This window comes from Vanellus vanellus (genome assembly GCF_965231255.1).
Source record: "Vanellus vanellus genome assembly, chromosome: 14".
Taxonomy (NCBI): Eukaryota; Metazoa; Chordata; class Aves; order Charadriiformes; family Charadriidae; genus Vanellus; species Vanellus vanellus.
In genome coordinates this window covers 8,126,289-8,139,462 of record NC_138919.1, presented here as the reverse complement: position 1 = coordinate 8,139,462, position 13,174 = coordinate 8,126,289, and the positions used below count along the sequence as shown (strand labels likewise).

The following is a 13,174-nucleotide window of genomic DNA, read 5'->3' as shown; positions in this document are numbered from 1 at the left end:
TAATTAGGTTTTCCTTTATAGAAGAAATATTTTTTAACCTTTAAAGAATGTTCTGTATGTAGACTGCTGGAGAAAAATCTATTTCAGCCAGTTACAAATTACAGAAAGTGTCCACCTCAGAACTAAATATTCTAAGAACATGAACAGATGTGGCTATAAAATGTCTTATAATAAATTTCAAAATTATGGAACACGTTTTTTCAATTTCCAATGTATCTTTATACCTACAGATAACTATCAGTATTTCTATTTTGCTCTTTTACTTAGAAAGGAAGTTTGTTCTTATAAAAAAAAAAATATTTCTTTGGGAAACTGGATAACAAAACTATGCACAAATTCAGACAATTTTGTTTTGGCAGTCTTATCTTTTAACTGTAAGCTCCAACAGGTCTTTGTTTTTACTAAAGGTGTGAAAAAGAATAAATATGTAGTTTATGATATAAAGATGCAAGGTAACTCCAATATCAGGACTATAGATAATAATCTCTTAAGATTCATCAGCTAATGATTTTAGAAACCACTGTATTGATAAACCTAATCAGAGATAATGAATAAAAGGTATATAGGATTTGAGGTAAATATAGTAGATGTTATTTATTGTAAAATTGGCTCTTTGGGAAATTGCAAAATGTGAGTATTTTTAGACCATTTCAAAGAAATTGGCCTTAGTCATCTCAGGTGGCTAACACAACTGAAGTTTAAAACATCCCCTAAATAAGTCAGAGATTTTTAGCTGTAGATAATGAGGTTGATCAAGCTAAAATCCAACCAACAAACCGGTCCCAATACACAATAAAAATCCAGAATAAGAAATCTCAAAACATTTTCACAGCTGAAAATACTGAGTTTTACTTAAATACAAAGATAGGATGGAAGACAAAATAAAATGTTGATGTTTTAGAAATAATATAAAATAAGTTTTACATAAGTTATCTAAATATTGGTTTTCTTCTCACAGGTAGTCCTCCTCAGCTCTTTACATTATTAGTTAGAAAAGTTTATTAATATGACACAGAAGAACTGTCACTAGTTTTCAGAAAAGACTGTTGTCATTATACAAATGAGCAGATTAATGGCTTAGTCATGGCTTCTTGCATTTTTCTCTTCCCTAGTAATAATTAATAACTTGTCAAAAATAAAATTTAAAAAAAAATTAGTTGTCAAAAGCAAGTATTAAAGAGAAGATTAATATTAATATTGGTGATCCCAATAATTACGAGTGTTGCAAAAAATAATCCCACCTCTTCTGATTTGTTCTATTGCACTACCGTACAATTAACCCACCTTTCATATATTATTAATATGGTGAAGTAAATAGGTCTGTTAATGCATTTTTAAAACATACAAGTAAATCTGTTTCTTGGGAGGTTGATAGTGGGCTGTACGGACCATCTCACATAATCTATCATCTTGAAAGTAGCTTATAATTTGTGTTTGTTTATAATTTTAGATGGAATGAGACTCCTAAAGTTACTCAAAATGTTTGTTATCTATACTTACATAACAAGTTTTAATTTGTTTATTAAATACAGAAATGTGTTAGAGTGTACTCCCCTGAATATCACTCTCCTAGCTTATTAACCCAAACTTTAAAATTACATATCATATCTAATTCTTAGCTAATTCTTAGGCCAATTTTATTTATCCTGTTCCTATACAAGTTCTTTCTTGTGTTTTTATGAATACTTTTTAAATATTACTCTAATGTTTTGCAAAGAAAAATTACACAAAAATGAATTGCAAGATTTAGGCCTAAATTCTGCTCTTCTAAGGTAACAAATGGCAGCCCTCTACTGGTTAATAAATATATAAGCATAGAAATTAGAGTTCACAACAATTTTACACTAATACTATAGTGAAAGGAAAAAAATATAAAAAGGGGCTCAATCAGACTAGAGAGATGTCTGAAATACTTTATTTGGACCATTAGAAAACGTATTATTTCTAATTTATGTAGGAAACAGTAGGTCAAGGAAATGGCTGGTTCCTAAATTATATGGACAACTCCACAGAATACTGTAATTCTTCAAAGAAGTAGCATTATTGGACTACAGCTTTTCATACAGTGTTCAAAAATAGCAGGAAACGTTAATGAAAATTGTCGTGTTATTGTGTAAGACTTCATTTTCGTCAGTAAAATGGCCTGCAGGCCACAAAAATAAAATGTTGTCAAAGTAAAAATACTGTTTTTCTCACATTTTTATGGTCTTCAATAAATTTTCAATGCTAAAGTCAAAGAGCATAGTAGCAGCCAGCTAAAAGTGAGAACCAAAGCATGGCAAAACAGTCGGCAATATGATCCAATTTGCAAAGACAAAATTGTCCAGGTATCAGCACAAAATTTGAGAAATATGACACATATGAGAAAAACAAGAATAGTTCCCACATTTTATTAATTTCTGCCAGTTTTTAAACCCTTTCTCCTACTTTGCTCTGAGTGTCTGTGCTGCATGTTAAAACGCAAATATGTATATTATAAAATTATTTTAAAGTTTCCTATATTAATTTAAAAGATTCTATAGCATAATCCTGACCATGTGGCAAATTTACAAATAATGCATTGTAAAGCACATCTTAACATCAATAGTGTCAATTTGAATAAGTATGCAATAAAAGAGCACGTTAGCTGCTGTACACTGTATTTTCCCTTACTTAGAAAAAAAACAAAAACCAAAGGAAACCCCACTGCAACTGCCAACATGTGACAATGGAAAAGAAAGAACTGAAAGTATTTATCTGAATGTATCAGACAGTTGACTCAATGCCCTGACAATGGCATTTTACTGAATTAAGACGATACCGGGGAAAATAATGAGAATTGATTCCAAGTGTAAATAAAACAGATTCGGAAGATCTTCCACACATTCGCTACCAGAAGCAGCTGGCTGTACACTGTCCCTCTGCCCCATCACCCTGCCAAGAACGCCGTCAGCCTGCGCCCTCGCTCTCTCCGAGGGCGATTCTGACCCAGCTGAAGCAGCACCCATCTGCCCTGCAGTAGGCCCGGAAAAATTGCTTACTTTAAGACGGGCTGGGGGCAAACAAGTTCACCTGCCCTTCGCCAAGCTGAACTGCAGGGTAACTTTGAGGAGCGTCCTTCATTTTCAGCTGCTTCTGAAAGCAGGTCCGAAGAGCCTCTCACCCCTGTGGGAACAAACTGCCTTTTCTGCACTGACTGAGGTGGGGACGCTAAAACATGAGGTACCAGGAAAATACCGAGGTACTGATCCCTCGTGTGAGGAATGCAGGCTGAAGTTCAGTCAAGTTTGGTTTTGTCGCTTAAGAAATGCAAGTGATGAGTAACATACAACAAATAATTTATAGTAAAAAAGGAGAAGGCCCCCTCCTATCTTATATTTACGCTCGGCACACACAAGCCCCCCGCACGAGGAGGAGATGGGGCTCGATACGAGCACCTGTAGGAGCCTGACGGGCAGTTAGGTCCCTTCCCCACCTCATTTTCCAGGCCGGTAGGTCCCGGGATCCTCCTCTCCCGCCGCCGCTCTCCGCCCGCCGGCGCTTCGCCTCAGGCACCTCGCGCTCGAGGCGGGAAAACCGGCGGCGCCGGAGGACCGCGGCGCCTGGAGCCGGCAGGGGGCGCCGCCACCCCAGCGACGGGAGGGCGCGGCGGCCGGTGCGCATGCGCCGCTCCTCCCGGCGGCCATGGCGGTGCTGTTGGAACACGAGAGCCAGATCTTCCTGGACCTCTTCCACCAGGACGGGCTGGTGATCTGCGCCCGCGGGCTGGGCATCGACCGCCTGCTGCTGCGCTTCCTCCGCCTCTACTGCGAGCCCGCCAGCCTGGTGCTGGTGCTGAACACCAGCCCCGCCGAGGAGGTGAGGGGAGCCCCTGTCAGCGGCGTCGCGCCCGCCCCGCCCCTTCCCCTTCACCGGTGTCTCCTCACGGTTTCGGCGGGCGCATCCCGGGGGCGGCCGGCGGCGTCGGGGACGGAGGGCGGAGGGCGCTGCCCGCGGCCGGAGCTATGCTGGGCGCGGGGCCCCGGGCGTTGCGGCTGCTGGGGAGAAGGTGTCCGGCCGGGCGCCCTGAGGGGCACAGGAGGGTCCGAACTTCTACGGTGAAGTCCTCGTAATAATTCATAACCTGTAATAGCAGAAATCTGTGAGTAGTCAGTGATCAGAAAGGGGAGAAACTTGTTGACGGGTTTGTCCCTACCCGTATGCAAAAATGCGCTCGGTTTTCCCTGGAACCGGAGAGACCCCCCCTTCAGGGAGGTGATGTTACGGGGACTTTTTGTAGTGACCATCGGTGGATAAATATCACAGCTGTAGTTTATAAGATTAAGCTTGATGTATATGACCTATCCGGTGTAGTTTGTGATAGCAGGTGAGGGGACTGAAAGGTGATGTCTTCCCAGTTGTCTATATTGGGAAAGTCAGTATTAAAAGTCACTATTAAAATTGCCTATTCTCTGAAAAAGAGCTGGTAAAATATAAGAGAAAATGTAAGCTCCTTTGGGTGTCGGTGGCTCATATTTGCTGAAGTATTGTCTAGCTACTACTGAAAATATGTAGATTTTTAAATCACTTGGATGAGTTTGAAACTGAACAAAGTGTACCCAAAAGTTGTGATAATTCTGACTTCCTTAGGTAGCATCTTATACTGTCATGTTTTTTATTTGCTGTGGACAGTTCCTCAAAATTAATGGAGTGTATATAATTAAAGGTGTTTTGCATCCATTTTATCAGTTACCACAATGAAGTCTTGTGTTTATATTGTGTTTGGTTTAGGAGTATTTTATTGATCAGCTGAGGTCAGATGGAGTCGTTCATCTTCCTCGGCGTGTTACCAATGAAATTACAAATAATACTCGATATGAATTTTACACTCAAGGAGGAGTCATCTTTGCAACAAGTCGAATCCTTGTGGTGGATTTCCTTACTGACAGAATTCCTGCAAACCTCATTACTGGTAAGAGTTTAATGAAATAAAGGTAAGACTGTTCTGTTTGAAAATACATAAAGCTTAATTCTGCATGAAGAGTTTTACTGACCAGTATTGAGATGGTATAATTATTCCTTTTTTTCCGCAAAGACTGAGGTAAAAGGAGCAAATATGTAGTTCTTCTTTCCAAGGAAAATAATTGATTGCACTTGATGAAATAGTGTCCAGAAGACTCTCGATACGTGGCTTATGACTGAAGCTGATCTTAGATATCATGTTTTGTCGGCCCTGCACACTAGCTATTTTTTTGTATTAACCAATTACTTCTGATGACTTTTCTCATCAAAAAATAGCGATATCTTACTAATCTTTGTCTTGACACACCTTGGACACTATCTAAATAGCAGTATTATGAAGTTATGCTGCTACTATCCTTGTAAAGATTTTGGGGACTAGCTTGTGAGCTTTTTTGTTGTTACATAGAAGTTATAAATGAAAGATGTTACAATTATCTTTCTCCTCTCATGTTCTGTTCCCCTTCCCCCCCGACCCCCATTGCTTTTGTGTTCTTATCTAAGCTGGAAACCCTGTTAAAGCCTGGAGAGCTAATAAAATAGATTTCTAAGAGCCAGGAATACAAGAATATTTTAGTATTACCTAAATGTAACTTCTTAATGGCTAAACATAACTGAATATTGAAAGCTTAGAAAAATGTAAGTTTCTGCTTCAGAAGCTGTATCCCCTTACTTTTAGTCAATGTATAAAAAGCTCTAACTGTAAAACATTTTGAACAGTTTTATGCGAGAGCCAAAGGACACCAGATTTGTCGGTTCTGATATTTCTAGTTTAAAAAAAAAAGTGAACAAATTTTCTAGGCAACCTACTTTAATTTGTCTTCTTCCTGTCGACGCCTTCCCCTCTACCTTTCTGCCCTACCAAATAAGAAAAGAAAAAAAAAAAAGGAAAACACACCTTTGGACTTTAAGAATATGAAAAGAAGAAATACACTAAAGATTTAAAAAACAGTCCTGTCCTCTGGTGACACGGAGCTGTTACAGTTTTTGCGGTGCCACTAGAGGTCAGTGTGACAGCAGCTTTGATAGACTCCCTGCTTTAGTTAAAACTTCAATAACACGTGGTCCTGTTGGAAACGTATATTATCAGTGTGCGAAATTGTACGACAAAAACTTGTAGTAGTGTTTCTTGAGGAGTTCAAATAGCAACAATCAGTGAAGTGCTTCCAGGTGTTACAGATGTTTATAAAATTCACATGTGAATTAACATCTGATGAACTCATAAATTCAGCTAAATGGGGATCAGAAATTATCACTGTAGTAATTATTCCTGGTGGTTTTGGCCAAGTAGAAGTGATGTACTTAATAGCATAGTAAAACTGATGCAAGTTGGTGCAGTAAACAGTGGCAAGTTGTTTCTACCAAGGCTTACACAGCAGTATGAATGCAGTATGAACTCACTGAATTAGCAGAGAAATATTGAAAAAAGGCAGGAAGTTATTACAGTAAACACAGTCTTACTGGCCTGTTACAAACTCTGTGTGTCCTGTAATGTCCTTTCAGAATCATATCTTGACAAACTGGAAAATGTTCAGAAATAAGTAGGATCACTATTATGTCCTGAAAATTTTGCTTTATAGGAGAGATGTAAGACTATCTAGATAAAAAAAATACCTTTTAGTAGATTATTCCATGACTTGATCATGAATGGCTAGCAGTTTTATGGAAGTTGTCTTCTTATAGATGCGTTTTCATTTACAAAGCAAAGGCGCATGAAAATCAATGGCTGGGTGCTGAGTTGAAGAAACTTGTTATAGAAATTAAATAAACTGACAAACTTACAATGCCTGTAGGCACCAGGTAAAACCTGTGATGTTTGATGTTCTTTGCTTCCATTTCAGAAAGGCATTTATTATTCCACTGGCAGCAGTGAACAGATAAAAGTACCACATGGGCCTCGCTTCACTAGGGGGAGAGTGAAAAATTGTAATATGCTATTGAACACAATTAAGTGTGAGGAAAAATAAGCTTTGTTTTTAACAAATCTTGGCTGAGTGAAGTGTAAATCCCGCAAGTGTTCGCCTCAAACGCTTAATGTAGTTAAATTATTGTTTCACTTCTCTCTACTAAAATGTGCATGATAAATCTATTTTTCCTAATATAACTGTAGCCCTGAAGAAAATTGGTAGTGTACTCATACAGTTGATGGTACCTTCTGTCCTCAAGTCTGAATATGAATATTTGGGGGGGGGGGGGGGGCAAAATAAAGGTTCTTTGATGATGTAAAGACTTGAACTCTTACCAATGAAACATATCTGACAAGTCTGTAATTCCAGAACTTCTGTAACAAAATAATTCAAATATCACAATCCTGAACATGTTTTGTTGTGACAGTGTGTTAATGCCTTGTATTTGCTTTTACTCCTTTTAAAAGGCTAAAGTTAAAGTTTTGTCTTAGGAGTAAAGAATTTTCTAAGCTAGTAAGTCCTACCAATCAAACACAACCTTTTTTTTTTTGCTAAAGGTGCATCATTATCCCAGTTCTGTTATATGGGGATTCCATGGTATTGAAACTGAGGAATCACTTGGCTTGAACCCCTGAACCATTGCTTTAGAAGATTTAAATTCCTATTATATTTTATTCAAGAAAAAAATCTTAAAAGAGTAAGACAGTTTTGAGGAAAAATCTATACAAAATTGGACTTTTCTTTACCTTTTATAACTTAAAACCCTCTTATTTTCTAGGCATTTTGGTATACAAAGCACACAGAATCATTGAGTCCTGTCAGGAAGCATTTATCTTGCGACTTTATCGCCAGAAGAACAAGCAAGGCTTCATTAAAGCTTTTACAGATAACGCGGTTGCATTTAACACTGGCTTTTGCCATGTGGAAAGAGTGATGAGAAATCTTTTTGTCAGGAAACTTTATCTGTGGCCAAGGTAAGGCACCTCTTTATTTCATTGGAAAGTCAAAAAAGAGATGAAGTATGTTACAATGGGTTCCTAAGAAACTGAGGTGTATGCAGGCACACTGTTAATCTGAGATACCTCTTGTATTCCCAAACAAATTTTATTCAACTTTTGAGAGAAGTGGTCTTAAAGATGCTAAATTTCTGTAAGTAATTTTGAAAATAGACCCAAATTAAATCTATAAGGGGCTGAACCTTACAATATAGCTGTCCTTTTAGCCAATAGAAATCACAGCAGAAAGTGACATTCTTAATAGCTTAAGAAAAACTTCACTTATTAAACAGATTATTTATGGCACAAAGTAACAGGAATACAGTCTCTCAGTTCTGCCATTTGTGAAGGTATTTGTTTCCAACTGTGATGAAACTCCATGGATCTCTTTCTATGTGTCAGATTTTTATTTTTTTTTTATTTCCTTTACATTTATGTTTTGAATTAAGACTATTTCTTGATGGCTGATAGAAACCAAACTGCCAAGTTTGTGATGTGCATTATGTCTTTCAGGAGCAGAGCCACAAATGGAACTGGGCACTTTAGCTGATTACCCATTCAATGCTCTCGCTTTGGGCAGGAGGTCTGCCCATTTGTTCCTTCAGTCCAGTCTAGAATGTGTTTCACTCCATCTTAACATACTCTTACTCTGCATTGTAAATTCTTTAACCATCTTTCTTTCAGTATCACAAAGAAGTAAAAATGGCCATAACTAGGACAGGAAAGGTTGAATTAGAAGCTCTGTAAATTTTCTTCCTTGGCTTCCAAACCGTGAAAAGACCTGGGGGTGCAGCATGCAGTAAGGGAAATGCCTGTTGAGTTTCAGATGTCAGCAGACACAGTGTTCTCTGAGCCTCGTTCTGTTAGTAAAAATCAGCTGGCATCGATGTACCTGTACAGCCGGGTCGGCCGTAAGGGCAGTGTTCTGACAGTGACCTGCTGCTTATAATCAGAAGCTAGGAATGTCACGGAAACTGCTAGTGGATCCATGTAATTCCAAAGCATTTATGAACCAATTCTCCCTTATGAGATTTTTTTGGGTTTACTTTTTGTTATGTGTAATAATGATGTAGAATCTAGTGCAGTAATTTTCCATGGATCATTCAGCAGCACTATGTAGGCTCGCGTGACTAGAATGACTACAGTCATAATTGTGGAATAGGTGGTTTTCTGAGGTTGTTCATAAGATTGCAGTCTTCACATCTGTAGAAACTGATTTCTTTTGCAATTAACTTGTTTATGTTGAAAACAATTATAATTGTAGTTTATACAAACTTTTGAATAATTGTAGGTCAAGCAAACCATCCATGTAAATCTTAATAAGCTGTTTTCCTCTTAGATTTCATATAGCAGTGAACTCATTTTTAGAGAAGCATAAACCTGAAGTGGTGGAAATACATGTGTCAATGACCCCTGCTATGCTTGCAATCCAGACTTCAATCCTGGACATTTTGAATGCGTGTCTGAGAGAACTCAAACGTTATAATCCAGCTCTTGAAGTAGAAGATCTTTCTTTAGAAAATGCTATTGGTAAACCTTTTGACAAGGTAACCATTTGGATTGTTTTGCTGTGCCTAACTAAAGGGATGTAGGTCTTCAGACTGTATGCCATGCAAACAAAATTATTTGTAAAATAAATAACCAGCAGCAACTGAGTGTTCTCCCATGATGTGTTTATTACTGGTACAAGGAGAGAAACTGTGTTAATCTGTAAGGGTGATGTTACAGTTGCCCATAGGGTTTTTGATGTATTGGCATTATTGTTCTTCCTTCGTATCCAAATTCCCAACAGTAAGAACATTGTGATTCATGGTTGGTTCATTTCTATAAAGATGGCTGCAATTACAGCTCAAAATACTTTAGGGGTAAGTACGCATAGAATGGTTTAGGTTGGAAGGGACCTTAAAGATCATCTAGTTCCACTCCCCGTGCCATGGGCAGTGACACCTTCTGCCCCCCCCCCCCCCCTTTTTTTTTTCCTCTTGAATTTTTTGGTTGTATTCTTATTTTCTCTATTAGAAGCACTGTACATAATACATCATATGCACACGCATGCATCTGTTGTATCTTTTAGTCACTATGTCATTAATTGTGTGTGCATTGTTATTCTTGGCAGATCTGCAATGTTTAGCATACGCATGCTTTCCGTAGGGTAAAATCATAAACTTCAACGATCATAGTGAAACATGGTTATTTGTTACCTGTGATTTAATCTTGATGTGAGGCCTTCTGGTCTTTAACTATTTGAAGGGGTTTTTCTTATGCTTTGTAGGTTGCATATCTGCATGGTACTCATCTCATTTTAAAATATCAAATCACATCGTAATGTGTTTTATTTTACCTAAGTAAAGGATACTAGATAGTAAAGGCACAGGCCAATACCAGTAAAATAAAGGGGGGGGAGGGTGTTATTGTACTAGTATTTTATTATTATATGGAAAGGAAAATATATACTAAAACCATTAAATGATATACATCTGAGACTTACTGAAATGCTTTATGTAAAGGCATCTATATTATGGTAACTTTACAAAAACTGATTACTTCAAAACAAGTATCTCACCCTCACATCTTTAATTGGGTGTTTAATAACTTTGGGCAACTAGTAGCATCCCCTGCAAAGGAAAAAAAAAAGTGCATTCTTATCTTGATAGGTATACTGTATATTTGACATACTGAACTTTCCATTTCATATTTCTAGACAATACGTCACTATTTAGATCCTCTCTGGCATCAACTTGGAGCTAAGACAAAATCTTTGGTCCAGGATTTGAAGATACTACGTACTTTGCTACTATATCTAACTCAGTATGATTGTGTCACTTTCCTTAATCTTCTGGAGTCACTGAAAGCCAGTGAAAAAGCCTTTGGTGAGAATTCAGGTAAACACTGAATAACCATACAAGTTAATGCATGAAACAGTGAAATGTTGATATTTCTAATTAACATTCCCAAACATATGAAGGTATCTCATTAGGTTTTATATAACCAGCCATAAGGACGTAGGTTTTTATTGACAGATAATGCTTTCATCTTCCCACTTAACTGCTGTTACTTTAACAGTGTGAGATCTGCATCACACTTCTGTCTTTTATTAAGCTAGTAATTACATAGCAAGCAGGTAGCACAGGTATTCCCGATAAGAGATTTGGGGCTTTTACCGGAAAGGGTTGAAACGCATACCCATTGCTAATGTCAAACTACTACGACTTTCTTTTCCTCTTTAGGTTGGCTGTTTCTTGACTCCAGTACTTCAATGTTTGTAAATGCTCGAGCTAGAGTTTATCGCATTGCAGATGAGAAACTGAATCAGAAAGGCAAAGTCTCTGAAAAAAGGGATGTAAAGAAGGAAAATGGTACTGATCATTCCTAATTTTAAGTTTGAGAGTGTCACACGATTTCAAATGCTCTGCATATTATTACTTGTGCTATGATCTTACACAGCTCAAGATCTCAATCTGTTAGCTGGGATAAGTTGAGACATAATCTTAGTTCAAAAAGCATGTAATAAACAACAAAAAACAGAGTCACGAAGAATTAAGGGATGCTTCTAAGTTTGCTCAGCTGATCACTGGGAGAGCATTTATGGAATTGTTCTTGAATTACATTGGGTTTTAGCTTGATCTTTTTTATTTTATGTGAACGGGTAGGAGGCTGCAATTGCTTTTACTAAAAAATATATATTCAGGAACTTCAGAATTGAAGAATGAGTGAATATTTTAACTTTTTGCTTCACTAAAGCACTTATCCCCATTTTTAAATGTTTCTGTAAGAATGCTTTCCAACCCATCAGCATTACAAATTACATATGTAGGCTGCTGAATATTCTATTTGCCAACAACCATCACACTATTGACATCTAACCACTAATTTAAAGTTCTGAAGGATATTTTGGCTGTAAGAGCCGCTATGTTCAATCTTGTCTTGTTTCAGAACCTAAAAGGGAATTGGTTCTAGAAAGTAACCCAAAATGGGAAGCTTTGAGAGAAGTACTGAAAGAGATTGAAAATGAGAATAACAACAGTGAAGACCTTGGTGGTCCAGGTGAGAGAATAATAAATGATGTAAGCTTTCACACTACAGCTAGTTTTTAGTTCTACGTGACTTTTGAGAGAAGGAGCCTAACTCTTTACTGTAGTTTCATTAAAAAGCTAGTTTTAAATTTAATCATTTGTGAACTTAAGACAAAGAGTTTATCTACAAATGTACATAAACCATGTAAAACAAAATAGTTTTACATAAAATCCTATTTAGCTCTTGTTCTAAAAGAGAAATGCTGTTGGTTACTATGCAATACTGTTTAGGAAAGAACCTGCATTATTACAAAAAAATATTTTAACTTACATTTCAACGTTGTACTGATACCTTAGTCTCAAAACCAATAAAACTAATAATGTAGAAATTTATAATAATTAAGTTACCATTCACTCATTTATCAAGTTCAGTTTAAAAAAAAAAAAAAATAGGGGTTCTGTCTTATGCCCCTTCCATCTCACACATTCTTCTCATGCACCTGAAAAATTGCTTCTCCAGGAGATGCACCTAAATAGGGTAGAGAGTAGAAGGCAAGTGTTTTTCTAACTAACTGCTTTGCTGCCTTTCCTATTTTGGGGCTTTTCATCCCTTAAATTTCACCAAGTTTTATTTTAGGAAATCGTAAGGGTAAAAAAGTGCGCTTTTCTCCCACCCACAGTGTTCTGACTCTGGATAAGAACTGGCTCTCTCACCTAGTGTTGTAGGAGTTTATCTGAGTCAGCTTGTGGAGAATTGTTATTCACGGCCCACAAATGTCAATAATACAGTGTGAAACATGTATTTTTTAAAACTCTTTAACACAACTGACAAAGGCTGAAAATTAGAATGGTCTAAATTAAGTTTGTTCTTATTCCACGTTTAAAAAAAAAAAAAGAAAAATAGTTGTCTGAGTGTATTTCAATATGTGCTGTATCTGCCTTGTTTCAGACAGTCAAAAGGAAAACCTCACTAATTTAGATGGTGTAAGAATAAGGAATGCTGAACTTTCATTAACCTTCTCTAATCTTGTTTGATACAAAACATGCAATTTAGACTCCCTGGAAGCCCAGAGCAACTGTGACAACCAAGTGTAAAGGCATTTGGCAGGCATGCTTCTAGGATCATTAAAAACAATTTGCTCAAGAGATGTCTTGTAGCTGGATAAGAAGTACAGCACAACAGATTATAAACATATTGCTTCTTGACTGCAGGGCAAGTGCTTATTTGTGCCAGTGATGACCGAGCTTGTGCACAGCTCAGGGAGTATATTATTGCCGGAGC

At 37.4% G+C, this 13,174-nt stretch overlaps 1 protein-coding gene across 1 annotated transcript in view; it reads left to right on the top strand.

Moving 5' to 3' along the window:
• Positions 1–3,663: 3,663 nt before the first annotated feature.
• The window catches only part of ERCC4 (ERCC excision repair 4, endonuclease catalytic subunit), a gene marked incomplete at its 5' end in the record, with an annotated part of 14,455 nt that continues 4,944 nt past the window's right edge, over positions 3,664–13,174 (top strand). Inside the window, 8 exons of the mRNA XM_082490725.1 lie at positions 3,664–3,837; positions 4,750–4,930; positions 7,663–7,858; positions 9,219–9,426; positions 10,581–10,761; positions 11,107–11,235; positions 11,813–11,923; positions 13,105–13,173. Coding sequence (XP_082346851.1) covers positions 3,664–3,837; positions 4,750–4,930; positions 7,663–7,858; positions 9,219–9,426; positions 10,581–10,761; positions 11,107–11,235; positions 11,813–11,923; positions 13,105–13,173 — 1,249 coding nt within the window. The remainder of the gene's footprint in view (positions 3,838–4,749; positions 4,931–7,662; positions 7,859–9,218; positions 9,427–10,580; positions 10,762–11,106; positions 11,236–11,812; positions 11,924–13,104; position 13,174) is intronic.